Source organism: Epinephelus lanceolatus, chromosome 5, assembly GCF_041903045.1.
Source record: "Epinephelus lanceolatus isolate andai-2023 chromosome 5, ASM4190304v1, whole genome shotgun sequence".
NCBI lineage: Eukaryota > Metazoa > Chordata > Actinopteri > Perciformes > Serranidae > Epinephelus > Epinephelus lanceolatus.
Genome location: NC_135738.1, coordinates 42,920,738 through 42,948,461, shown reverse-complemented (window position 1 = coordinate 42,948,461; position 27,724 = coordinate 42,920,738). Strand labels below are relative to the sequence as shown.

Genomic DNA, 27,724 nt, shown 5'->3' with positions numbered 1-27,724 from the left:
AACAAAACTGGCATATTAAATTGATATTAAAACACTTTAAAACTTAAACCTCAGGAGTTCTTACCTGTCGGGATCCTTCGGGAAACGGTGGAAGGCCAGGTGCGGGGTGTTCCACTGATAGTTGTTGCAGTTAATTGCACTAAACTGTTTTCTTTTACTTTTTTTCTCTTCTCTCCTTGACATCTTGCATGTTGTCTGGGCGCAACAGTCCAAGCTCAACAGTCCAAAATGGCGGCAGCGCCCCTAGTGGCTGTTGGCAAAAATTCAACGGAGCTTCGCCTCTTTGTATCCATGCTCTTTGACGTGATCGAGCTACACCAATAAGGTACCCGCATTTCGTGTCGCCATGGTTTCATTCAGCAGAGGAAAACAGACCCGGAAGTCCTCAAAAGTGAGCAGAAATGAGCTGAAACAGCGCTATTCACATCGCCGTGTCCATGAAACACGATGAGACAAATAGACAATAAGGTGAACTAAGCAAAAATGTCTTAAAACACATTCGATTCAATACCTGGGCATAACCGACGTATTATTACATAGACAACATAGCTGCCCAGTACGGAATACGAGAACGGCCGTGTATTTTTTTTTTTTTTTTTTTTTGTGCACTGTTTTCTCGTGATGACGACTTAATATTTCGCTATCTCGATATAACAAAGATTGTTTTCCCGTGATAATTGTCAAGTCTGATGATTGCGCACTGGTTAATGTGATCGTCTTGATTTCAGCCTACAAGAGCTAGATATCATTACTGATATCTGCAACATAATTTTGCCTAGTCAAAACTCTTATTCAAGATATCTGTAATTAGATTTTGCCTAGTCAAAACTCTAATTACAGATATCTGTAATTCACTTTTGACTAGTAAGATTCAAACTATTTTTGCCATTCATGTGTATGGGGTTTGTCATTATAGATATCTCCAATGTAGTTGCGGATATCTGCAATTGTTATTGCGGATATCTGCAACTGAATTGTGGATATCTGTAATTCCAGTCAAGATATCTTTAATTATCATCAATTGAAGATATCTATGGTCCTTTCTAGATATCTTGAATTGAGTTTCAGATAGTCAGAATGACGTTGTAGATATCTGCAACTGAATTATGACTAGTCAAAATGACGTTATAGATATCCGCAACTGAATTATGACTAGTCAAAATGACGTAGATATCTACAACGTCATTTTCACTAGTCAAAATGATGTTGTAGATATCCGCAACTGAATCATGACTAGTCAAAATGACATTGTAGATATCTGTAACTGAATTATGACTAGTCAAAATGACGTTATAGATATCCGTAACTGAATTATGACTAGTCAAAATGACATTGTAGATATCTACAACGTCATTTTCACTAGTCAAAATGACGTTGTAGATATCTACAACTGAATTATGACTAGTCAAAATGATGTTGTAGATATCTCAAACTGGAATTATAGATAGTCATAATGTAATTGCAGATATCTATAATGACAAACCCCATACACATGAATGGCAAAAATAGTTTGAATCTTACTAGTCAAAACTGAATTACAGATATCTGTAACTGTAGTTTTGACTAGTCAGAATGACATTATAGATATCTGTAATTCAGTTTTGACTAGTCAGAATGACGTCATAGATATCTGTAATTCAGTTTTGACTAGTCAAAATGACGTTACAGATATCTGTAATTCAGTTTTGACTAGTCAGAATGATGTTACAGATATCTTAAATTAAAATTCATACTAGTCACAATGACATTACTACTAGTCAAAATGATGTTATAGATATCTATAATGGTAATTCCGGATAGTCAGACTTAGTGATTAAATGTTAAAACGGCTTGCCATAGAGGTAGAGCAGGTCGTCCACCTCGTCATCCTCCAGTCTGCATGTTGAAGTATCCTTGAGAAAGATACTGAACCCCAAATTGCTCCAGATGATGCTTCCATCGGCGTGTGAGTGTGTTAAAAACTGAGTAGCTGGTGGCACCTTGTATGGTAGCCTCGGCCACCAGTGTATGAATGTGTGTGTGAATGGGTGAATGTGACTCGAAGTGTAAAAGCGCTTTGAGTGGTCGGATGACTAGAAAGGCACTGTACAAATGCAGGTCCATTTAGCATTTACCATTCTTCACTCTGAGTTGAAGTTTTTTCAACTCAAGGAGTTCAGGGCACAGAAACACGAGGCATGTGCAATGCAAAAACACTGAGCAAAAAGCTTTATTCTCATTAAAGCAATTACAAAAAGCCACCTCCAAGCTGCTACAACGCTTTCTGTGTGATCGGGGCCTTATGGTGTACTGTTGAGGATGAGGTGGAGCTGAGGACTCTTCCAGCCTGAAGAAAGAAGCTGCTCTGTAGTTTGCCAGACTGCAGCAGGATGAACAGGCTGTTGCTGGGTTGGGTATTGTCTTTTAATATCGTTTGAGCTCCGCGCAGGCACCTAACCTCACCAATATCACTGATGCTCAGTAGATTGTTACCAATGGCGTTCTGAGTGGTTTTGATAACTGGCTGTAGAGCCCTCCTGTCCTGGATTGTACACATCCCATGCCAGTTTGTAATGTCTCCAGTCAGGATGCTTTCTGTTGCTCCTCTGTAAAGGTTGGCAAGATTTTGACAGGGAGAATTTGCCTGCTTAAGTCTCCTTAGGAAATACAGATGTTTCTGAGCTTTCTTTACCAGGACGAGTACGAGTGAAGATCATAGACTGTATAAAATAATGGACGTAGCCACCGTGACGTCACCCACTGGTTTGCGGACTCCCATTATAGAGCCTCAAGTTTGGCATTTTGACTGATGATATCAAGGAAGGCAGAAGTGACCATATTTGGACACCAACGCTAGCTGCTAGCTTAGTTAGCAGTTAGTTACTGGAAAAATTGAACATCTAACTCCTTAGAGGGTCTTTAGTACAACCAAATGCTGAACAAGACCTTTTTTTAGGGGAGACATTACAGTTAACTTCCATAAACTGCACTGAAATGTCAACAGGCTGCACTTCACTCTGAACCTAGGGTTACACCATAATTCTGTTACCTAACCAAAGTTGTTGCCATGGTAGCAACTTTTCAACAAATGGCACCCACCTGTCACTCAGAATTCTCATCTGAGCACACAGCTTGGGGGCTCCAGTGTTCAATACTAGAGTGAAGGAGGTGTGACCACCAATCCCAACTCCCTGGGGTCTGTTTGTGAGGAAGTCCAAGTTTGTAACTCACAGGCCCCCAGGAAGTGTGCTGGGTTTGGAGGCCAATTTTCACAGTGTCCAAAGAGTGTAATGACACCGTCACATTATGTCACTGGGCTCAAAAATACTTTTCCAACTGACTCACATGGCGACAGACACGTCTGTAAATCAGTGGATTATATTTTTTTGAGCATCACAACCCCTGTGAAATGACTCTTTTCACTATTAGGATTTTATCCATTCAGTCCGATAACATTGAAAGTCTGGAAGAGCCACACAATGGAACCATTTTATCCCATTCAAGTTAATGGAGTGCTAAACTGGAAGTAGCTGTCATGGCTGACGGAAGTCTTTAGTGAGCTGGCTCTGTGGCTGGCTCAGTATGGAAGCAGTGCCATGTGTAAAATTAAACTTTTTTGGCTTTTTGCGCCACTGAGCAGCATTCATAGGAAGGAACAGGGCCCCGCCTCCAACGCTGTATCCAGTTATCTATATGCATCCATTGTTAACTCAAGCCTAGGGTGCTAAGTGTGTTTATCAGTTTCATGGAGTGGTTGTTTTTGAATGCTGAGCTGAAATCAACAAACAACATCCTGATGTAGGTGTTTCTTTTGAAGATATGTGAGGGCTGAGTGGAGGGCAGTGGAGATGGTATTCTCTGTGGATCTGTTGGCTCTGTGTGCAAACTGGTGAGGGTCCAGGCTGGCTGGGCTGTCTAGCAGGTTTACTCTTATTTACGCTGATCAGGGTTTGTCTTACACCTGCTGTGGACATTGACAGTGGCTGGTGCTCTGGAGGCGGGGCAGACTTTGCAGCTGACTCTTTGTTGAGGAGATTAAAGCAAGCTTAAAAGGTGTGAAGCTCATCTGGCAACCTGGCCTCAGACATGATCGGGTGCTCCTGCTTTAGTAGCCTGTGATATTTTGGATCACCTGCCACATACGTTTATTGTTTGGTGTTGAGGTCTCCTCTGATGTCTCCTTGATGCCAGCTTTAGGTCTCGCTCTGGCAGTATTGTTGTATGCTCGTCACCGTTGTCTCGTCACCTTACCGAAACAGCTTTTTTGGCTCTGGATAGGCCCCTCGCCTCTTCATCCATCCAGGCTCTGATTGGAGAATGATTTTATCGTTATGTAATCACCACATCATAAATACATTTGCAGATTAGTATTATCAGTGATGATGTATATTCCTCATGATGGATGTGGTTCTCCTGGGTGGAGGCGCTCCTGAACATGTTCCAGTCTGTGCTCTCAAAACAGTCCAGTAGAGCTGCTATAGCTTCATCTGTCCACACTCTGTGTTTTTGTGATGGTTTGACATGTGATCTGATCGTCCAAAGTGGGGATGGGGAAGAGCTTTGCTGGTGGAATTTAGATTAGATTTCAATTAATCTAACAAGAGGGGCAAAAAGCAGTAAAGTGCAGAGTAATTTACAGACTATATACAGAATTAAATATGGAATAAACAGAATGAGACAGATAGCTGCTAATTTGCAGAATCTGGAGCCTCATGTTATGCAGTAGCTAAATGCTCCAGCTCCACTGCCAGCTCATTTTGTCTGTCTGCTGTTCAGTGCTGAGCAGGTAGTGTAATGTTGGTTTTAAGAGCTTTTTTTTTCTCTGCTGTGTCTAAATTGACACTGATGATAGCACAAAGAGTGAACCAAAACTGTAAAGCTGTGGGCTGTAAAGCCACAACAATGAGCTGACAGATGCTATACAACTCCATTTTTCCCTCAACTAATCGTTGTCAACATCAATTTCAATTTTCAATTTTATTTAGAAAGCCCAATATCAAAAAACACAATTTGCCCCCTCTGTCCTTTGGATCCTCACAGCAGATAAGGAAAACCTCCCCAAATCATCCCTCACAGTTTGCAGACCAACCTCCTGATTCATATTTAAGTGACCACGTTTGATGTTACCTTGTCCATCGCATTCTCCTGAAAGTGGTTTCTAAAGAACACCACAAAAATCTACTTGGACTGAAGGATAAACTGATTAGAATCTGGTGCTCAGAGGTCAAGGTCACTGTGACTTTGTGTCAGTTTCATTTCCTGAAGGTGGTATCTTTAGAAGGCCCTGAGGAAATTTCCTCAAATTTAGCACAGATCTCCACTTTTACTCAGTAATGAACTGATAAGAATTTGATGGCCGAAGGTCAATAGTCAAAGGTCACTGTGACCTTACAAAACATGTTTTTGGCCATAATTCAGAAATTCATACCCTAATCATAACAAAATTTCACACAAATGTTGAACAGGATAAATAATAAAGTGGTGATATTTTTAATCATAAAGGTCAAAGGTCAGTTTCACTGGGTGAAATCATGATGTTCTGCAGAAACACTTTTCTGGCCATTACTCAACATCATATCTCAGGAACAGAAGGGGAGACATTTAGTCAGATACTGAATTGATGGCACTAATCTTGGGTGTCCACCTTCACACTGTGCTGATTGTACAGATGTGTGTGAAGCATCCATGTTTTCACAGACATGAATGTTAACTGTAAATGCAACTTGATGGGTTTTGCAGAGGCATATAACCACGAGGCTGTAATTCTAGTTTGTTAATCAGCTGTTTTCAGTCCAGTCAGCTATGATTCAGATTGGTCCGATCATATCAGACAGTCATATCCCTTTCTCATGTCCTGTCATTGCAGCCGAAGAAGTTGGGCTTCTCTAACTTGACTCACCTCAGGAGGAGGCGGCCAGATGAATCCACAGACTACGTCTGTCCAGTCGAGTCATCCTCGCCTCAGTCCGGACAGTCTGCAGTGAACGGGGTGCAGGTGCGGCCCTATGCTGGCTTCAGAGGCCTGAGCCCGATCCTGGACAGAGACGCCGACCGCACCAGGGACCAGGTGGGGCTCGACAACAGCAGAGCTGACCCATCTCCATGACAACAGCTGTGACGACAGCCAATCAGCAGTCACTGCCACTACTCTGCTTCCTTTGCTTGCAGCCCATAATACCTCAGCCCATCCCCTCCCTGCTCCTCTAAACCCCGCCCATCAGCCCGACCCTGTGCCTTACGAGTGAAGAGATTCAGAGATGCCCAGATAAACCTGCCTGACTGTATAACAGTCACAGCTGCTTGTCATGAAGGGTGCACTGAAACCATGAATCTACACACTTGAAGTATTTTGATTTCATATCCAATCAGATGCCTAACTAACCCGACCTCTGCCTCAAACCTGTGCCATGATCTAACTCATCAGGAGAGAACACAGCATCTCTCTGGACTTCACTTCCTGTGATATCACTTCCTGTAATCCATACACACTATATGGATATCTCTTGTTGTACAGTATTAAGTCATTGCTCTAACATTTGTGCACCACCATTAGATGATTTTATATGTGTGTGAGTCTGTCATTGCATCACTTACAACTTTGATTTTCCAGTTTAATACAGTTGTATCATGTGCTTGAGATAAACTTGTGCAATATTTGCATAACATTATGGAGGGCCTTTATTTAATATTTATGTCATTGCAGAGCAAATTATAAAATAGCATGTTTAGTTTGAACCTGAGGTGGTGATTTTGTACTGTTATTTTCATATTTGCTGTAATAGTATTTTTATAGTAAAGAAAATCCTGCTCCACTGACGGAAGCTTAAAACATGTGGTCATGTAAATGTAAAAAGATTTATCAAATCATTTAATAAACAAAATCATACGTGTGTAAAGTTGATTCCTTCTTTCTATACAAAAGGCAGAAAGGTCAGACATGGAAGCAAATCAGAAACACAAGTATTTGAGTTTGAACAGCTACTGAATCATTAATATGGGAACCAGTGAATTGATTGGTGTGAAATATTTTACTTTGCAAACCATTCATCTTAATGTATTCTGATCTGTTCTGATCTTAACCATTTGAAATGAAAATGTGTAATTTCTTGATCTACAATATCAAAAGCTGCATTTGAATATTGTTTTCAATGATCCAAAACCCAAAATTAAAATTTTATTGGTCAAATTAGTTTAAATTCAGTTCTAAAAATTAAAATTTTCAGTTGGTACCATACAGTCTATTCTAAAAACTCTAAAAATTATGTGAATTTGTAAACATTAAAAAATATTATATATATCAAAATATTCTAATTAAGAAATTTCATATTTTAATTTCAGATTGAAGAGGTGAATTCAGAATAGTCACATGGTTTTTAAAGTAAAATATTTTCAATGAATTATTGACAATATTGATGAATTTATGAAGTGAAGTTTCAATATTAAGTATTCAGTGGCTGTTAAAATTCAGATGCTTATGTTTCTTATTTGCTTCCATAATCAGACATAGACACAGAGCAGTGAATTTCATTCATATTTATTTATTTTGGATGCACAAGGTATTAGGGGCATGGGTGAATTATGAGACAATGGGTCCCTGGGCACAGACATTTAAAGACCCCACCACCTCTTCTACGTAGGACTAGAAATGCACACACAGACCTGGTGGTGATTTTGCTTTTTATTTATTTTTAAATTTTTTTTGGTAGTCATTTTGTATCTCTTTATAGTCACTTTGTGTCTTTTTGCTCATTTTTTGTCTCCTTTTGGTCATTTTGCTTCCTTTTTGTAGTTATTCTGTGACTGCTTGTCCTCGTTTTGTGTCTCTTTGAGGTCATTTTGGGGTTTCATTTCAGGTAGTATTGTGTATTTTTTTTTTGAGATTATTTTTTTTTGGCAGTTTTGATGATGATTTGATGACCGGACAGCTGTAGGTACATAGGAAAGGTGGGAGAGACAGAACTGGATGACATGCAGCTAAGGGCTAAGAGCTGGAATCTAACCCGGGCCGCTGCAAAGGACTCAGCCTACATGGGGCGCACACTGTGCTGGGTGAGCTGGGGGTCGCCCTGTTTTTTGTCTCTTTGAGGTAATTTTGTGGGGAGGATTGGTAGTTTTGTGTCTCTTTGTAGTTACTTTGTGTCTCTTTTTGGTGGTTTTGCCCCTTTTTTGTTAATTTGTGTGTCTGTAGTTTTTTTGTGCCTCTGAGGTATTTTTGTGTTATTTTTTAGATCGCTTTGCATCTGTTGTGGTCGTTTCTGTTTCTTTGGGCTCATTCGTCTCTTTGTGGTTTTTGTCCCTTTTGTAGTTATTTGTCTCTCTGCAGTTCCTTTGAATCTCTTTGTGGTCTTCTGTGTGTCATTCTAGTTGTTACGTGGTATTTGAGTGACATTTTGTAGGAGAAGGCCAGGGGGGCCCTGACATTTTGGGCCCCTGGGCCTGTGTCTGTAGGCCTGTAATCCATGCATGATTACGGACATGTATTATCTTCTCAAAGCCTACACTATAGCCTGTATTTGTCTGATTAAATCAGCACCAATCCTAAAGATAAAGAAAAATGTGGACAGCTTGCCTGAGTAACCTGCTTCAACCACTAACCTGCTTTTCATCGTCATCATCATCATCATCCTTACCATCATGGTGGCTGTCATGGCTGTTTATGACACCAGCTTCCCCCTTGGCGGACCAATCTGAGCCAAGATGGCTGCCGACCATTACCATGGTAACCCTGTAAAAGATGAAATGGGACATGCATGTTTGAGTATAGCTCAGCATGCAGCTGCAGGTACAGACCTCATGCATTACTGTCAGTAATGTACAGTACACTTCTGTGTACTCACATGAATGTAAATTTGAAACCCATCATTGTTTCACTGAAAGTATGTCTGTAATCGTGACTTATAATGGGTTCATGAGACCCTTGTGTGTGTGTGTGTGTGTGTGTGTGCGTGTGTGTGTTGCAGATGGCGATCACAGAGGGTACCATGTTGCAAATAGAAGCTCTGTCTGAAAGCATCAACAACCTCACAGTAAGAACCAACACATGCAAGCTGCTGCTAATTACTTGTGTAGCTGATTCACACACCAAGTAACTGCTCCTCAGCGGGTGGACCAGAAGTTTGATTCACTCAGATGGAAAACTCTAGAGTTTATCTGAGGGAGAAAGTCATTAAAACAAGTAATAGGATGAGTTCATGAGTGAAACCTGCTCGCTGCTACTTGCTGTTATCAGACAGATGCCAATCTTGGTTCTTTTGCTCCTGTTGTGTTTGCTGAAGTTATCTTAGTAACGGAACCCCGAGGCTTTGGATAGCAAACATGTAAAACCACTTCTTGTTAGCCACCTAAAGCAACAGCTACACCAGCTGAGCCTTGAGATCTTACAGGAAAACTATTCCCCTTGTTTTATTATAACTGGAGCAGTTAAATGTCAAAATGAAATATTCAAGAACCCATAACCATGAAACCATTTTTACAGGAGTTGTTCTTTATTAATTTCAAAAACCTTTTTCAAGAGCAAAGGTATGACATTGTGAATAAAACCATTTATTATTTCAGAACAATAACTATTTTGTGCTTTCCCTGGTACTACAAGGCCAGTGGCCTAAACTAATCAAACTGACTGATAATGGAAAACGGAGTAATGGAGTTTTTACAGCAGACATTTTGAGATGTCATACTATGAAAAGCACAGGTGATATTAATAACTTTAATAATTGATTAATTAATTCTATGTAGGTCATCTAATTTCAAGGTTTTGTATTGTGCATGCTGACCTACTGACACACTCAGTGACGGTAATTAAAGAGGACCCCTTATGCTTATGTTCAGGTTCATTCTTGTATTAAAGGTTTATGCAATAACATGTTTGCATGCTTTAATGGTCAAAAACACTTAATTTTCCCCAGACCATGTGCTTGAAGACCTGTTTTCACCCTTGTCTAAGAAGCAGGGTTTTTTTTAGTGTCTGTCTCTTTAAAGGCTCAGACACACCAAATCAACTTCAGGGAACTAGCAGCAGAAAAGGCCCCCTCCTGCGTAACCTCACATGGCCTGTGACTCACCCAAAAAGTTGCACATGAACACACCGCAAAGACATCAACAGAGAGACAACCAGGACCTACACTCTGCACTTGGAGGAAATAACTCTCCACACCAGCAGGCAGCAGTAATCTGTGATTGTCATACAAATAGGGAAACCGGAAGACCGTCTTTATGCTAGTTAGCCAGTTAGCATATTGACAACAATCCAATGTTGAAATAACAGCATATTTACTGTGCACCAGTGAACAATAACACAAACCATCAGGAAACGTTTCTGCTAAAAAGCTCAGTGGCTAAAGAAAAAGTAAACTTACCTTCAAGTAAGCTAACTAATAAGTTAGCTGAAGAGACACACTCACATACCTTTCCTTGTGGGTTTTGTAGAGACAGATGAAATCATATGTTGTAGTGACCGTCACTGATGTTTGAGCTGCAAATCTTGCATATTGCTGTTCTCTTCTGACTACTGACATCTACAACATAAACCTTGAATCTACACTTTATTAATTTTGGACTAGCCTGCTTGATAATAGCAGCCTCATGTGGTGGCCTCTGCTCATCTGCTGCGCAGGTTTGCGCGTATTGCACTAGAAATCACCCAAACGTGTTTCAAAAAACAAAACATAAATTGTCAATATCTAGAAAAATGCAAATACTGAATTCGAGTCTTTTCTGAGTGTTAGACAAGTCTCAAGTCCTCAAATTTGCGACGTCAGTTCGACTCAAGTCCAGTCACGTGACTCTAGTCCCCCACCTCTAGTGAAATTACCTGAAATTAAGAATTGTGTTTTTGTTACCTTACCTTTTTGCCCTTCATATGCACATCATTAGCGGGTCCTCTTCCACAGAGTCTGCCATACTGTACCACCATGTTTCTACAGTAGCCCAGAACAGACAAACTAAACACTGGCTCTAGATAGGGCTGTTCACGTTGTTGTTGTTGTTGTTGTTGTTTTTTACCTAAAGGCCACTGTAGGTGGCTGTAAGTGAGGGGTGAGCAGAGGACTTTTAATATGGTTGCAATCTGCAACCTCATTTCTGGATCCTGCTAAGTGCTACACACTGCTCCTTTAATGTTCAAGCCTGTCGAGGGGAGCTAAGTGTAACTAGCCCACAAAATATGCTGTGTTCTCTCTGAAATACAGTGGTGTAGAATTATGTAGTGTAGAAAAACATTTTTAATTGTATGAGCTCATTTGCAATTTTATATGTTATGACAAGTCAAAAAATCTGCTGTGAAAAAATGCTCATTGATGCTCAGCTGCTGTGAAACTGGTTGTGCTCTTGGGATAAGTTTTTCGCTCATGCTTCCGGTGATATATGTTATGCCTAGCATTGAAGGCATAACTGGTTTCATTTCCAATAACAAATGAGGCCTTTGTTCACACATTTGGAAGGCTTTCATGATGGTACTGCCTTCAAAATCAGGACCAAATTTTCCATAAACTCTTGTTATAAATCTAACGTTGCCTCTGAAGTTAAAGTTTACTTTTGAGATTAAAACCATAAAGCAATCTGACACAAAATAAGAGTCTCTGATTGCCTTGTTTGTTGACAATACGCTCATGTACTGAAACTGTGTTGACTGATCCCAGCTCAGTGGCAAACAGACTGCCAAGCTCTCTAACCCATTACCACTCCCATGATGCTTTGCTTTCAGTACCTGCTCAGCCGAGACGAGCTGCGGAAGGAGCTGAGGCGGTCTCAGACGGCACTAGTTTGAAGACGCTGTTGGTTCACTAATGCTGTCAATCAACCACAGAGACCTGTAGCAACCAATCTGACACCTGTACTGTACCTCAAGCCACGGACACCTAACCCTGCAGCGTGGAGCCGTGATATCGACTTCTCTTATCTGCTGATACCTCATGTAACACTTGCAGTCACTCTCAAGTCACACTGTAGTGGGCTTAGGAACACCAGTGGACTTACACTATGTGGAACACAATATGTTGCTCATAAAAATGTTTTTAATTTTTCCACTAATGAACTGAACTGTTACTCGTTCGCCCTTTTTTTTTTTTTTTTTTCTTAACTGCTTTTCTTGTTTCTCTATGCAATGTAACCTCCAATGATCATACTGACCACTGTGTACTGTACATACTGTACTGGGATATCAGAGCGAAGAAAAAGGCCACATTACAAAATTTCTTGTTTCATGGCAATCATATGATTCGCAGACTATCATTTATTTTTATGGAATCTGTGATGAAAGAGTGAAAAAAACCCTGCGTATGGTGGCTGAGACATTTTGAACAAATGCCTTGCAAATTGAAAAAAACTCAAACGCAAAAGCCACAACAGATGTCAGTGTCAGCAGATGTTGACAATGAAACAGAGATAGCAGTTTTCAATCCACATATAGTCCTACCTGCATTCAGCAAAATACAAGCACAAATGTAAGAAATGGAGGTTCAGCCATCTGAAAGATCTCCCCAAGAGACAAGAGTGGCCAGATAAAGCCAGATTAAAAATCGATTTAATCAATGGCAAGGAAACGCAGACATACGTGATTTCACTAAACCCATGTTACTTTGTTGAAATTACTTATATTATCTTAGTAGGGAAAGATTCCATGGAAATTGTTTAAAGATTTTAGATTGGGATTAGTTTATAATAAATAAATCTATTTTTTTTATATAAATTGAGATGCAGTAGAAACAGAGAAAGGTTTTGTCTCAGCTAGGATAGAATTCTTCCGGAGCCTCGACACTGGAGGTAATAAAATGACCTGAATACAGGTGGGTGATGAGAGCTCCTCAGCAAAACGTCCAGAGACAGACAGTGTACACACAAGACAGAATCAGGATTAGCATCAGTGCATAAAAGAAAGAAGAAAGTTAATCAGTTCAGCATAGTGATGTATGAAATGTGTGAACGAAAGGAGCTTTAGCAGCATGAGCAAGTGGAAATGATGGCTGAAAACTTTTTGAGGAATACTGTACATAGAAAATTCTTAGTGACTTGGAGTCATGGGGGGCCACATCTAACAACAGCAAAACCATATCAATTAATCAAAACAGTTTACAAACTCTCACACAACTCATGCAGTATAATCCAAGTCTTATTTATCTAGTCATATGCTCAGTACTTCCCAAACACATGCATTTTCACCAGACTCTTACTATTTAAAACGCGTACAAGTAGCATGCCTGGCAAAGGGCGTCCATTGAGTTCAAATACACGTGGTTTCCCAGGCATGCTACTCGTCCGTGTGTTCAACTGTTGATGCATAAGTGATCTTTTTTAGCATCTTTTAGCCCATTGTTTTGATTTTATGGCCTACAACTTCACTGTTTTGGATTCCTGCCACAACAGGCAGCCGTTTTCAGTGAAAAAGCTGAAGAACAAGATATTTTTTTTCAGGAGTTGGGGCTAATATTTTCAAACATATATTCTATGTGTTTATGTCAAAATAATACCGGCTGCTGTATCATTATTGTATTTTGTAAACTCTCAAATGCCAGCAAGAGAACTTGTGTTAGTAAAAAAATTTAAATTACAGGAATATCTTTCTGGTATTAGCACAAATATTAATGTTAATTTAATCCTGTTCTCCCCTGCTGTAGTGTACAGCACTGTCCACTTAGAGAAGAATTAGATATCAAAAACCTACTTTTACAAATATGTATGACTGCACGAATAACAAAATAATAGTACAGGAGGGACTGTGAAGCAAAATAAAAGCCTTTTGACAGACTGGAGTCCTCTGAGTGGTAAACAGCTCATGTTAAAGGCTGTGGAAAGTAACCTCAGGCTAATCTAAGCGCATACAAAGTAGGTGCTTAACATGCTGGTATACACATCACTCTAACAACAACAATCACTTCCAAGTGGAAAACTGGCAGTTGATTACAATTGTAGACATATGTAAAACCATCAGACTTGTTGATTTCTGTTGTCATTTTCAGTGATAACTGTTAACGTTTAAAGATTTAAAGTTAAACCCTGTGGTCTGACCTGTCTGATGTATCTGTTGTGCTGATTTTATCTACTTTGTTCCTTTGTTGTCATGTTTGATTAACCAAATCTACCGGCACGGAGGGTAAACAATGTACTGCTGTGGACAGGGCCGCTGTGAAAATGTATTTTAGCCACCTAAAAAGAAATCAGTATCTCTGTAAGTGTACGCTATATTACTAATATTTGCTTCGCTTTTCCTTACACAGTAACCAGTCAGTGCTGCAGTAGACCAGCAACTCAGTGGCGTCTGGTGACTTTGATATAATAGCTTCAGTTATCCATCAGAAAAGTTTATCAGATGGCAAGGTAACGTGGTGAAAATATTCTAAATATAGTGTAGGCTACACTTAAACTGGTAATGGTTTTTTGGTTGGCTTTTTTAGGGGGCTAAAAACTAACTAATTTAGGAAATGTCTGCTCAGTGCTGTTAGATCATAATGTATGTGACATGAATATTTTCTATCCAGAAGTTACTGTAAATAAACACTGGGATTCGATTTGAAGTAAAGCCAGTAGAAGATCCTACAGCTGGACTACCTTACAAAAAGAATTGGTCAAAACTGGGGTTTCAACAAGAACAATAAACGTCAGATGTGACCCTCAAGTCCTTCCTAACCATCCAGCCCCCTTCCACCCCTCTTTGTAAATTTTAAGTAAAACTCCTATGAGAGCCAAACTAAAAACTCCTGACCCAGCCTACATGACCTCATTTGTGACAGTTGAGCATTTTGTTTACCCATCAAACCCCTCAGGCTTACCCCAGATAACTGGTAAGATAAGTCTTTCGTTGACTTAACCAAAATTTGACAAGTTACAAGCACCACACCCATGCTGACACTGTCGACAACAACTCCCTCTTGAAACCTGGGATAGAAAATCTTCTTTATTCTACTGAAGGTTCTGTACACGTCAGGACACTGAAGACTGAGCTTCACATACAGCACCATATACACACTGTGTATCTCAGCAGGGCAGGGGCCAGGAGCGGAGGGCAGGTAGTGTACTCGGGACTGCAGAAACTTCCAGACCCATCCTGGTGAGTATCTTTCATCATTTATTAAAGACTTTTATGCTTTTTTAATGGATATCAGACCATGTTGTTCCGACTGTATTAGTGCATTACATAGGTGGACAGAAAATGAATACATTTTTAATGTGCAACATGGAGAAAATACTCATTTATTCACTGTTAAATGAAAGACTGAACAGCAGCAATGGTGCCATATGGCAAGACAGCATCAATACAGATGAGGGTTTTCAGTATCGACATATCAGACCCAACATTTGTCAACCATGTCTACATTTCAGATTGCACTCTAAACTCTAATTTCTATCTTTTCAGTGTATCAAGGAGACCACCCTCTGATCTCCCGCCCTCCATCATCAGTTCAACATGGGTCAGATCATCAACAAACCCAATTCTCCCTTCCAGAACTCCAAATTATTTGCCTCTTTTAAGCGTTCCTCCTCCAGCCACCCCCCAAACGATCAGAACATAGTTCCTCGACCGAGCATCTTCGCCACTCTGAAGAGGCCCCCTACCGCCAAACCCAATGATTTCATACCGCTATTTAATGACTGCATCTCTGTCGCCTCATCCAGAACTCAAGAATACCTTCTCTTCAAAGACCCAGAGGACAAGTTCCACCCAAGTCCTGACGTTCTCACTCAGGTAAGTAACTTTATACTTCCAAAAAAACTGAAGACAGCCACCTTTTAGAATTTGACAGATTTTAGTAAAGTAGTCTTTAATCCATCTCATCCTCCAACAGGTCTTCCTGATGACCTACATCACTGAGAGTGTCAACCTCAACATGACGGATACCTTCAACTGCACAGCCATGACGCCTGAGCAGCGCATCCTCCTGGGGGCTGACTGGGTCTGGGCCGTGCTGGAGAAGCCCACCAAGAATCCCCGGATCCAGATCGCCGTGCAGGTCCTACCCTTACCCGATAAGGAGGAGGCTGAGGAGAACAACATCCCTGGGGAGGCCTGCAGCGAGTCCGTCCAGATTGCCCAGCAGGAGTCCAGCAACAAGAACATGTATGAGAAAATGGTGGACTTCTGCACCTCCATCGGCAAGGACTGCTACGCCCTGTTCTTGTTCATGGGAAGGAAAAACGACAAGGGGAATATCTACGGCGTCCTTAGCAACAACTTTGATGCAGCCATCGGGAAGTGCGACAAGATTGACAGAGCTTTTATTGAGAACTTCTTCAAAGGCTCAAGGTATCTCCACACACCTTCAGGAATGATGCAGGCCATTGTCACAAAGAAAGAGGACGACCCTCTCACTCTCATGATTAAATTCAGTTGAAACAAAGGGACTCACAATATCCTAATGGCCAATAACATGATACAGTAAACTTTATGTGGTAGAAATGGGGGGGGCTTATGATGTATCTCTTGAGAAATAACCTCCAGACCTACTACAATGTTGAGTTTGATGAAGTAGAAGGCCTTTGAGAGTACATTCTGGTTATTTCTGTCTATTTCAGTTGTTGATGGTTTATCTTACAAATATGTCTGTTGTTGTTTCCTGCTTTTTACTTGGAGTCCTGTTTTCTAACAGCTTAATCTAGTAACTCATTGAAACAAGTAATTTAATAACGAGACCAAATATACTGCGTCCTATCGGAGCTGCAATGCTTTCTAAAATAGCGACCTAACATGGTGCTCAAGTTTTAGTGGATAACTGGAAAGCTAGACAAGTCCCAGTGCAGTGTGTTAATGCAGCCTGTTCTCATTACCAGGCTGTCAAATACTGATGCTCTGTCTCCCCCCTCAGCATGTGATATCAACACCAAAGGCACCCTTTGGTGCATGTGAACCCATTTGTGGCAATACTTGACACTGTGACGTAATACAAACAGTGAAAAAGTCTGCATAGGATGGGAGTTAGGGAAGGTGGGGCAAACAAACATCAGACTTTCACTAGGGAGAACAAAGTTCATGTCCCGTGTGACACCAAAAGTCAGTGTTGTTTTAACGTAACGTTACGTTAACATTTACGTATAGTTGCCTTGCACTTATATTAATGTCACATCATGTTGTAACAAACACACTTATTTCAACCCGAAACATCCTTTTTCTAACCCTAACCATGTAGTTTTGTTGCCTAAACCTAACTGCAACCGTTTCACAACATAAACCTATATGTGCATCACACAGAGACCAGGGGTGTAGCAGAGCTTTGGTATTTGATTATCTGACAATGAGAACAGGTTGTTGAATGTATGTTATAGAAAATGTATTTCAATCAGTTCTCTTTATTTGCCTTTGATATTTTCAGCGTGTATTTGAACTAACTGAATGAATTGCAGTACGTAATGGCACAACAAGGAAAAGTGACATCCAAAGTTAAAAAAATACAAAGTGTAATTATCCTTTAAATACCAGCTTCAGGTTATGTTTGGCCAAGCATCATCCTTACAACCAGTTTGTCTAAAGAAACATTCTTACAGTGGACATTTTGACTTGTCAAACATGGGTGTAACTAATAAGTAATGACAGTTGCACCCAATTACATGTTTTACTCCAACCAGGGATCCTGCAGCTTGAGGCAGGTTAAATTAAAACTTGTTAAGACTTCTTTAAAGCCACTCAGAATAAATTTTTACTTTGACCAAAACTGAGGAGGAAAAATAACATGAAATGACTTTGGGTTAGGGACAATTTTGCCCAAATGTTTATTGACACACAAAAGGTGACTTTTTTGTCTAGTGGAGGAGATGAGGGTAGAACTGGACTGGGAAATACCTGGCTTCTGTTGGATAGTTTTCCTGGCTATTTTGTGTCTTACTCTACATGTGGGATTCCACTGCCTTAATTACCATCATGCAGTTTGAAAAACTTTTTGAATAAAATACACAGAGTCTTGTATGCATTGCCTTGTACTGGTTTCAGCCATGCTGCGAAATCTTGGTTAAATTTTTTGTTGAATTTGCACTTATGGTGACAGCTAGTTACAAGTGGATCCTCTGCTCTGAGCATCCCGGCCAGAAACAAAATACGAGTGTTGTTGGTTCCCTTAAAGGAAGATTTTGTAAGATTTAGCGGGATTAAGTGCCATCTAGTGGTGAGGATCGAAGATTGTAACCAGCTGAAACTTCTCTTGGTTACAGTTCCGTAAGTTCATTGTTCAGGAGGTTTTGACTGGGAGCTGAATTATTCACAGAGATCTCTTCCTCTCCAAAACACATGGACCCGGTGACTTAAACCAGTAAAAACACTGAATAAAGCAGCTTCACGTTTAAAAAAATCAGTCATTTTTTCGAGGCCCTTGTCACAGAGAGGCCGCTAACTACTGTGGCTAACGCGAAAACGTAAATGGCCCTGTCTAGTGTCAGTGTTTGTTTATCCTTTCTGGGCTACTACATAGAAACATGCCAGTGCAACATCGCAATATCCATGGACAAGGACCCACTCTCTATGTAGAAATAAACTGTTCATTTAAAGGTAATGATAGCACAGTTATTATTTTTAGGGGATTTTAATCATGCTTATTATATTTTATTGCTGTTATGCCCCCCAAAATCCTACACACTGGTCCTTTAGTAGAGAGCCATTAGGTAAATTACTTTTTTATATTGATGTTACCAATTATTTTAAAATTTTACTATGATAAGTCAGAGAAAAACAATTTATAAAATCCTACTTCCCATGTCTTAGCATTTTTTAGACTTTTGAAAGATTAATTTAAGTCATTTTAATTCCAATACTGATAATAATATTAGAAATGGCTCTGTTCTAGCTAATTAGATGTGATTTACAGCCAAACTTCAGACCTGTCTTCAGTCGACAATGTTTCTTTAAAAGTGAAGAGACAAACCATCGTGCTGCAAGTCAAGTGTTACAAGGTTAAATGTGTGAGTGTGGAATCAGAACTTCATTTGTTTTATAAGTTGGATCCATCCTGACACTAATCACAGCTTAAAGAAGTAGTTCATGGTCAATCGGTATATTTATCTGCATTCGAATGAAAATACAGAGGAATGTTGTTCACATAAAAAGGGTGCACTTGGTCAGCTCCCTCCAAAACAACCTGAGTATATTAGTACATGTTCTTTAAAGTCCAAAGACAGACAATAATGACCATAACAGCAACAGGGCCAATGACTTTTGTAACCAACTACCTGCTGTGTTCGAACAACATGTAAATGTGAGTTGGATTGAGGCTTTCTTTATATTATACTTATACTAATATTAATGATGACATGATATTAATAATATGGAGAGGGTTAGAAAACATCTATAGTCTTCTTGATGTTTTCTCATCAACTATGATATTGTTTGAATGCCGTTATGATAGTACATTAGTGGGGCCATAAAGGAACACACTTTTGTTTTAATCATTTATCAAATATTACTCACAAACGAAATAAATCAAACTGCTTAGATCTTTAACAGATGATTGTATGAATTTAAAAATATTGTAAATCTCTTGTTGTCACATAATGTATGTCATTCAATATTAATACATATCTTCTCAACATTTCTCTGACTCAGTTGTTTCAATCCTCCATGTTGTTGTGTTTTTTCTTTTTATAGAGAATTTGTGTTCTTGATCGTTGTGCAACAATGTTAAAAAGCTTTTCGAAAGAATTGAGTGGAAAAATGTTCTGCGGTGATGTTCAGAAAACGGTCTTGTAGCGAGCAAACAAAGTTGTGAGACAGGGAAGTAGCTGCGTAAATGATACTAAACTTAAGAAACAAAGTGCACTTTATAAAAATACGAATGTAGTAGAAAACTGTAGAAATGATGGCAGAGTGAAGGCCATGCTGTAGGCAGTGTGCACCAACATTTTTTTGTTAGCACTAGTAAATACTGTAGCCTATATTACTGTGGGAACACAGAGAAAGTAAAAATAGTTTTTTAGCCTTCCTAGTGGCATAGCTCAAGAGATGACAATGTCCATCTGCTGGTCAGTCTTCCATTTTGGTCCAGACAGAAATATTTTGGTACAACTATCCTGATGACGTGAGCTCAACTTTGTGGCTCAGTCTCTGTATCAGTCTGGACTCACTGCCGTCCCAAACACTTTTTCTGGCCTTAATCTGGCCTTGCAGATGACTTTAAATCTGCCAACAGTTCAGTTTGTCAGGTGTATGCAGCATTTCTGACAGGTTTAATGAAGGTGTTGGTCACTCTGTCTGCTTTACATCATATTTGCTGCAATAAAAATGATTAAAGTCAGATGAACAGACTAAAAACTTTATCTTATGAGGTAAAACTGATGCTGACAAAGTTTTCCTTTGGGGAAATAATTTGCAGTTGGAAAAAAAGGTAATAAATCTTAATATATCACAATATATTTTATTGCAATATTCAGCATATCGCAATACATTTAATATCACGATAATATTGTATTGTGACCTAAGTATCATGATAATATCATTTAATGGGTCTTCTTGTGAGTCCCACCCCTAATACACTGTGTATTAACAATATAGGCCTGTCACTTTTTATTTAAAATTCAAAACTTTGTCCAGATCAACAAAATATTCAGTTCAGAATGTAGAATCTGTAAAGGCAACAGACTGTATGAAGTACTTTTTTGTTTAAGTAGTCTGCAGTAGTAGTGGTTTGTTGTTCTTTTAAAATTCACTATCAGCTTGATCTCTTGCCCTGAGCTATACACAAAGCTAATAGAGACTATCTTGCAATGGGATCAGTGGGGGTGGAGGTAAACTCAGCCTTCACTGTGACTGCATCTTGACAGACATATCAACACCTACTGGATGCAACTGTTGTTGTACAAGTACAGTACAGATCTTTGAACTTACGGCCCAGTCAGGAGGTAACAATCGCACACTATGAAACACCAGCACACCACCTGCTCATCTCCCTTTGAAACTCACTCACGGGACAAGCCAACTGGGCCTGTAGTTAAAATCTATGTAGGTTAGGATTCCCACCCTTGTCTCCCTGAGTGGGTTCATTGCTGTTTTTACACATTTGGAAAAGGTCCAGGGAGCCAGTGAGTATCCAAATAGGAGGCAGAGAATGGGCACGGACAGCAGAAACAGGTGTGGTGGCCATCAGAGGCCAGCAGAGGAAAGGAGTTAACTGCAGTGATCGACATCGTAGGAACACTATGAGACAAATGTACCTCCTCTAGTACCTCCTGATTAGACTGTGGCTTCAAAGATGTGTCTCAGGGTGTCTGACATAAAACTGAATGTTTATGATCTTTAATAAGAATTTTCCACTAAACTGTCAAAAATACCATTTATTTAGGATGTATTTGTTTTAAGACAATACTGCATACAAATATCCAATGCAAAGGCACATTTACAAAACATCACTAACCAGGGCTTTACAAAAGGTACAAAAAAACAAAAAATCACACAGTATTAAAAAGTAACAGACAAAAAAACACAAAGCAGGGGCGAAGTGCGGCTCTAAGAAAAAAATACATTTTCCTGCAGCTGGGAGGCGTGTTCATGTGTTTCAGATGGGAAGATATTCTTTGTAACATGGCCCAACATGTCACAGCAGTCACAGGATTCTGTTCACTGATTAGTTGAGGGTATTCTCTGGCTGCAAGTCAGTGCTAAAAGTTAAACTATCCCCAACTTTTAGTTTAGCCACACTTCACCACACAATCAAACGGCTGCAGCTTGAAATGGCCGCCGCGGCTTTTCATGGACAATGCGTGGCAGCTTGCCGCAGGCTGCACTTCGCTGTTGCTTGTTGTGTTTTCAGTGAAAGAGTGGCATTACAAGTTTGAGGGCAATGTTCTGCAACCTCGTCTTGAAATGGCAGAGGACTGAATTTTTATTGTCAATCATTCCTAAAACTTTTTTGCTATCAAAATTAAGGCAACACTTATAATTATGTTTAACTTTCTTTTGAGTACCACTTTGAGTATCCACTTACATTCAATATTTATATGTTAGGAATGTTTAGAGAAAAAAAAAAAAGACTAAGACTAGAGACTGATTCCATCATAGCTCATCCTTCATACTGGCTCCTTCTTTGTGGATTTTACGCTTACATGTGCATTCAGCGGTGTTGTCATCTGGCTGAGGCACAAACTCCATGTTTGCGTGTCGTGTTGGCTGTCCTGTCTGCCGCTCCGAGTACATGTGCAGCACTCTGTAGTAGTAACAATACAGTCTGCTGGGCTGCAGCAGCTCTCTTGCCGCTGTCTGACCTACCCTGGCCATCTCTTGTGCTTCAGCGTCGTTCTCTTTGGCCCATTTGATTTTCTCCAAAAGGTCCGACAGGTTTCTCTTCACAGGGATGTAATGGGTGCCGGCTTTAAGGTGAATGTAGAAAAATTCATAATACTGTGAGTCCTGCTTCAGAACAAGACTGTTGCCAAGCATCAAGTACGGAAACCGATATGCTGCCACTGTTCCATCCACGTTCACCTGGTACTTATACTGAAAGAGGAGAAAATCAGAAAAAAACATTTTAAATATCAAGTGTTTCTTAAATGTATTCAACTGCTTGGGTTCCTAAAGGAGACATCACATCAAAAACAGAGGAAAGTAGTAAAAAATGGAGGAAAAAGCACCCGTCTCACTGTGAAAAGTTGCACACTACAGCTTAAAGTTACAAGAAAAAAGTACGTTAGAATGAAAAAAAAAAAAAAATTCATTATGTATCCATTTTTTCTCACCTTGAAGAAGTCAAAGAATCCAACAAGCGGTGCTTTGCCCACATGTTTCTCTCTGTCTCTAAAGAAGAACCATCCTGTGATGCCTGCGTCCAGCAGCTCTGGGTTTTTCTTGGACAGAGAGACCAGGTGAAGACGCTCCTCTCGACTGTCCCGGCCACGGAAAAATGCCCGATCCGTTTTGTTCGTCCACGGAGGCCCTAGCGAAAGCAATGGCAAAGTTTCAAGGGAGTAAAATAAAAATGTAGAATTCCCATAGTTTTAATTGTTTTTCATCTGGTGTCATACATGAAAAGACCCAAAATAAACACTGTAAGTGAACTACTTGATTACTATAAGTAAATTTAAACAACATTTGTGTAGGCATGATTCTGTCCCAAGCTTTATGATCCACACAAATGGTTTCCACAGTAACTGGTATGTACCTCCAGGAAAGTTACTTAGTCTTTGTCAGGGTTTAACTTGTACTTTAAGGACGCTTAAAGCCTGGGGTGAGGGTGGCGACATCTTCTGACTCATTGGTTAAGTCAATATATCTGTGGTTTGCAGGAACATGTAATGCCAACATTTACTCTGGTGATTGGGTTAAATAAATACAACAGAGTTAGCCAGCATATGCCGGCCTTTTGCTGGTATCATGCAGTTGTCTGGGAGATTTAGGTATCAACAGCCAAAATGTCCAGTGGAAAATATGCCAGATAAATCAGTACATTCATTAATAGCATATTAAATAATCTAATATTGTGTGACCTATAAGATATGTTGCCAAGAAACCTTAAATATAAACTTATGTTCACCAGATTTTAGGATTTTTATTACAGAGGGATCTGTCTATCCACTGAAGCCGTACAGAGTGCCTCTTCAGAGCATATGCCACATCCAAGGCAGTCACGGTGACGTACAGTGTGAGCAGTCAGGTTGTGGCTTGACGACTGGACCGCACAAGTACATAAATCATGAGCTTTGGCTTTACTTAACAGACTATTGACTCGTACAGTGGAAGTTGGAATTAAACAACAATATTTCGAAAACGGGCTCAAGTGGTACAGTGCTTGCCCAGCTTTGGCCTGGTTGGTGACGGCATCATGGACCATGTTCTCCAGGGAGACCTTCAACACACCGCAGGTCTCCTCGTAGATCAGACCGGAAATACGCTTCACTCCACATTGGTGGGCCAGACCATGGACAGGGGGCCTGGTGATTTATGGTGACGCTTGACGCACCTAGTCCTCTTCCTCCTTTACCTCTGCCACTAAACCTGTGATTAGTTAATCTGTTTAAATTTAGCTTATTTAAGTTATTTAATCTGAAGTGTTTTATTGCCATTTAAATCTAAGCTATTATAATGGATATTTAAACATACTGTAAAAGTACAAGTGTGTCCATAACTTTAACAGCTGTCACATGCAAATAGTTTTCTAGATTTGGCAGACTTACGTTACGCTTTTGTCAGTTTTAGTGTTTGAACTTGTCAGTCACAGTGACCAACCAGGGCTGACTGACTCTATTCAAAGCAACGCAGGGGCCGATGTATGAACTTTGTCCTCACAAACTGACGAGTAACTTACACACACAGATGTAAAATTTAATGTTTGAGCTTCACTTCACGACCACGGCAGTCCTCATAGTGGCTGAGTGTGTGTATGTGTGTGTGTGTGTGTGTTACCTGTGTGTCCCTGGACAGACAGCAGGTCATTGGTGACACCTCTCATGGTCTCCAGGGTGGAGTGTGTGACCTCGTAAGTGGGGAGGACAATGTCCCGTGTGTCTGTAGAGCCACACCACGACAAGATTGGAACAGCATCCGCCCTCCTGGTCTCCAATGGCCAGTCGCCAACATTGATGTAAAACTCCACATCAGGCACCCTCACCTTCAACAGCAAATTAAAGATCTCAGGAGATTGAAATCATGATGATGATGATGATGTCACATGCAGTCTCCTGGCAGTGATATTAGGATACCACCACTGTAGTAAATGTGCCAGAACATGCAGAAACACCACTATAATCCTTTAACATCACTAGAACTCAAACACAACCTCACCTTTCTTGTTAGAGAGAGCAGAATTTCATCAGAGAACATCTTGAAGTCGGTGTATTTTCCAAGAGTGCTGCGATACAACTGGTTGTTGATGATGGCATAGTGAATGAGGCCTCCTCTGTTGGCGAATCTCTTAGGCACTTCTTGTCTGAGATACTGCAGGTCGACTGCTGGAAAAGCTTTAAAGTCAGCCAGAATCTGAGGCTCCTCAGCAGGACACTGCATGATGCTCTGCCAAACGGAAGCATCTGATTCTGGACAGTTGCAGTATTCATGATAGACTGGACCTGAGGGTTAGATAAGGGAGGCAGAGAATATTAGATCATGGCTGCTTTTGTTCCATCTATCCTGCATCACATTTTATTATTGGCACCCTCAGGATTAAAGGAATACTGCACCCATACAATGACAATTTGTACATCAATTACTCATCACATGTTATGTTGAGTTTGTGAAGAAAATTTTTCTCACATGCCTCCATGGTGAATGGAGAATCCAAAACAACAGCAAAACAATATCAAAACATTAATTTATAAATTCTTTAATAAATAGTGCAGTATACACCAAAACACAGTGATGTTGCACAACAACAATCACTGCCTGGTAGACAACTGGTAACTGTTTTGAATCATGGAGATCTGTGAAATTGGATACTTGTTTATTTCTTTTGACATGTTGTAACTGTACAGTTTACAGATATACTGTTAAACACTGTGGTTCCATCTGCTGTGCTTATTGTATGCACTGTGTTGCATCTTTGATAAAACAAATCTACTGGCACAGAAGCTAAGAAATGTATTGCTGTAGGGTCGCAGCAAAACTGATTTTAGCCACCAAAGAAAAGTCCTACAAGAAGTCCCACCTAAAAAAATCTGTATGGTATATTTACAATACTTTGAGGAAGTGTCAGTGTCATTTGATTTTATGTATGTGATGACAGGTTTTTCTAACTGAAAGTTATTGTAAACCAACACTGTCATCTGGTCTATAATCCAAGTGTCATTTATCCAGTGTATACTCAGATCTTCCAAAACACATGCATTTTCACTAAAGCGTTACAATACAAAACACTTCTGCCTACAAGCAGTCTGCCCTGAGCATGGGCGTGCATGTGAGCTCTGCTTAAGCAGATTTCAGATGCGCATGCATGCCCAGGTACGCTGCTTGTGTGTACATGTGAATGCTTCTGTTGATGTGTTTTAAATCATAATGTTTTAGTGAAAATGTTTGGGAAGTACTGAGTATATGACAGGATAAATGACACTTGGATTATACTGCACAAGTTGTTTGAGGGTTTGTAACAAATGTTTTGACATAGTATTGCTGTTGTGAAATGCAAACTGGTTTCTTCAACTCATGAAGAATGTTCACCTTTTCTGGATTCTCCGTTCACCGTGGAGGCATGTGATAAAAACAATGCAACTCTAACTTTTTTGAGACAGGATGGACTCATGGTTGCACAGTTTCTTCATGTTTTAAAGCATCCGGTGTGCTTTATTGAGGAAGTTTTGTGACAAGAAGTGAAGCACAACTGCAAACTGGCCACAATATTGCAATATTACTTTTATTTGCGTCAACATGACCGTGTCTGTCCGCCCTGCAAGAGATCCTTCCTTACTTCCCTTTTTCCTGTTATAGATCTTGTTTTATTTTTTTATTGTTTTTACCTGTATTTAGGACAGCGATTATGATTATAAACTGCACTGATTCCAAAGCCTTTCTGTGATGCTGGACAATACTAATAAAAAAACTTGAGCAAACTAATTAATGTGTGCTGGTGTTTATTAATGCATGACACAGCACAAACCTTGGACGATGTAGGGTGACTTGGCAACAGCAGCATCTTGGTGGAGGACCTCAACCTTCAGGCCCTTCAGCACAGAGCCGTAGAGCCGGTATCTCACCAGGAAGGAGCCGTCTCCTCTGTCCAGGGGTGGAGGGACATGGATACGGATGTGCTCCTTCTTGTCCAATGGACTTATCCTCACTTTAAATGTGTCTTTACCTACACAGCACATGAAAGAGACATTTCAGTGACCAGTATTACTTGATGCCCTGTTGTTGCAGGGCTTCGTTAATGGCAAAGACTTCCATTAAATTGTGTGTAGAGGCCCCTGCCTACATACATGACCCCCTGTTGTCAGCCAGAGACACAAAAAACCTTACTGAGCATGACTGAAATGAGCACTAGAACAGTTTTGGAGGCTAAATGAGACTGTAGGTCTGGAAATTTGCTGTGTTACCTACTCAGGTTTCGTCGACAATAACCCGAACAAACCACTGTTGAACGTAGTGTACATCTGCTGATAATGTATACATTATGTTAATGTTATGTTAATCTCAAGAAATGATGCGCAGGGGAATTAGCTAGCTTAGCCATTTGGCAGCAGCCGCTCTAGCGTGTCAGTGATTCAGTGTTTAACACTTTGAGCACACGAGGTGTTTGTGGTCGGTTTACCTGGAGATAAGGTCAGGTTGTGTCCGTTTGAACTGACCGCCTGAATAAAGAAGTAGCGGACTGGTAAAACAGAGTCGGGGTTCAGCCCTGGACCCCAGATGAGACATCTCTCTGACTTGATTCCTTCACTGTCACACACCGGGAAGTTTATGCTGACAAATACCATTAAAACTATAAACTTACGCCATAAAGCATTGTGAAAGGGCTTAAATACGTCTATGCCACTCTCACACACCATATTCCTCTGACTGCTAACTGCTAGACGTCTAAATGTATTAAATATTGAGTGTAAAGTTTTGATGAAAACTCCTATGCCGACATGTTGGTGAAGAGAAACACGCCCACTTTGCGGTGATGCCTTCAAGGGATGTCGGAAATAGTATTTGCTCAATGTGACTTTTGAACTAAATTCTGTACAGTATTAACTAAACCATCTCTGCCACTCAAAGTCAACTCACTCATTGTTCTGGAGCATCCGACCATACCTGACAAATTACTTCAGATAACAGCCTAATTATGCAAAATACATCAATTCAATTGTGCTACTACATCTCCTTTGGTGGTATTGGTCTTATATGACTGTTATTTTTGTTGTGCTTGAGTCAGTGTATCAT

General features: G+C 40.1%; 3 protein-coding genes across 4 annotated transcripts in view; 2 read left to right on the top strand and 1 right to left on the bottom strand.

Annotated features, from left to right (window-relative positions):
- Window positions 1–11,873, top strand: part of ppfibp2b (PPFIA binding protein 2b) — a 148,088-nt gene extending 136,215 nt beyond the window's left edge. Inside the window, exons 26-28 of one of the 2 annotated variants that reach the window (XM_033634515.2) lie at window positions 5,846–6,046; window positions 8,940–9,005; window positions 11,681–11,873. In XM_033634515.2, the coding sequence (XP_033490406.2) occupies window positions 5,846–6,046; window positions 8,940–9,005; window positions 11,681–11,743 (330 nt within the window). In that variant the 3' untranslated portion in view covers window positions 11,744–11,873. Of the gene's footprint in view, window positions 1–5,845; window positions 6,876–8,939; window positions 9,006–11,680 lie in introns of those variants that run through there. The other variant, XM_078168256.1, reaches the window with a different exon arrangement.
- Window positions 11,874–14,868: 2,995 nt separating this feature from the next.
- Window positions 14,869–19,478, top strand: rep15 (RAB15 effector protein). Its single transcript, XM_033634523.2, has 3 exons — window positions 14,869–15,019; window positions 15,326–15,655; window positions 15,756–19,478. Exons 2-3 carry the CDS (start codon window positions 15,377–15,379, stop codon window positions 16,299–16,301), a joined length of 825 nt encoding a protein of 274 aa, XP_033490414.1. The 5' UTR covers window positions 14,869–15,019; window positions 15,326–15,376; the 3' UTR covers window positions 16,302–19,478.
- Window positions 19,479–20,287: 809 nt separating this feature from the next.
- Window positions 20,288–27,449, bottom strand: poglut3 (protein O-glucosyltransferase 3). Its single transcript, XM_033634434.2, has 6 exons — window positions 27,111–27,449; window positions 26,460–26,657; window positions 24,656–24,939; window positions 24,278–24,482; window positions 22,615–22,811; window positions 20,288–22,375 (listed from the first exon to the last, which is right to left on the bottom strand). Exons 1-6 carry the CDS (start codon window positions 27,346–27,348, stop codon window positions 21,935–21,937), a joined length of 1,563 nt encoding a protein of 520 aa, XP_033490325.2. The 5' UTR covers window positions 27,349–27,449; the 3' UTR covers window positions 20,288–21,934.
- Window positions 27,450–27,724: the final 275 nt, after the last annotated feature.

Bases quoted from the DNA above. Each gene is read 5' to 3' on its own strand.
- rep15 (XM_033634523.2), top strand. From the start codon at position 15,377: ATGGGTCAGATCATCAACAAACCCAATTCTCCCTTCCAGAACTCCAAA. The intron at 15,656-15,755 runs GTAAGTAACTTT...ATCCTCCAACAG, and splicing joins GTCCTGACGTTCTCACTCAG to GTCTTCCTGATGACCTACAT.
- poglut3 (XM_033634434.2), bottom strand. From the start codon at position 27,348: ATGGTGTGTGAGAGTGGCATAGACGTATTTAAGCCCTTTCACAATGCT. The intron at 26,658-27,110 runs GTAAACCGACCA...TGTGCTGTGTAG, and splicing joins CAACCTGACCTTATCTCCAG to GTAAAGACACATTTAAAGTG. The intron at 24,483-24,655 runs GTGAGGTTGTGT...TTGCTGTTGAAG, and splicing joins TGCTCTCTCTAACAAGAAAG to GTGAGGGTGCCTGATGTGGA.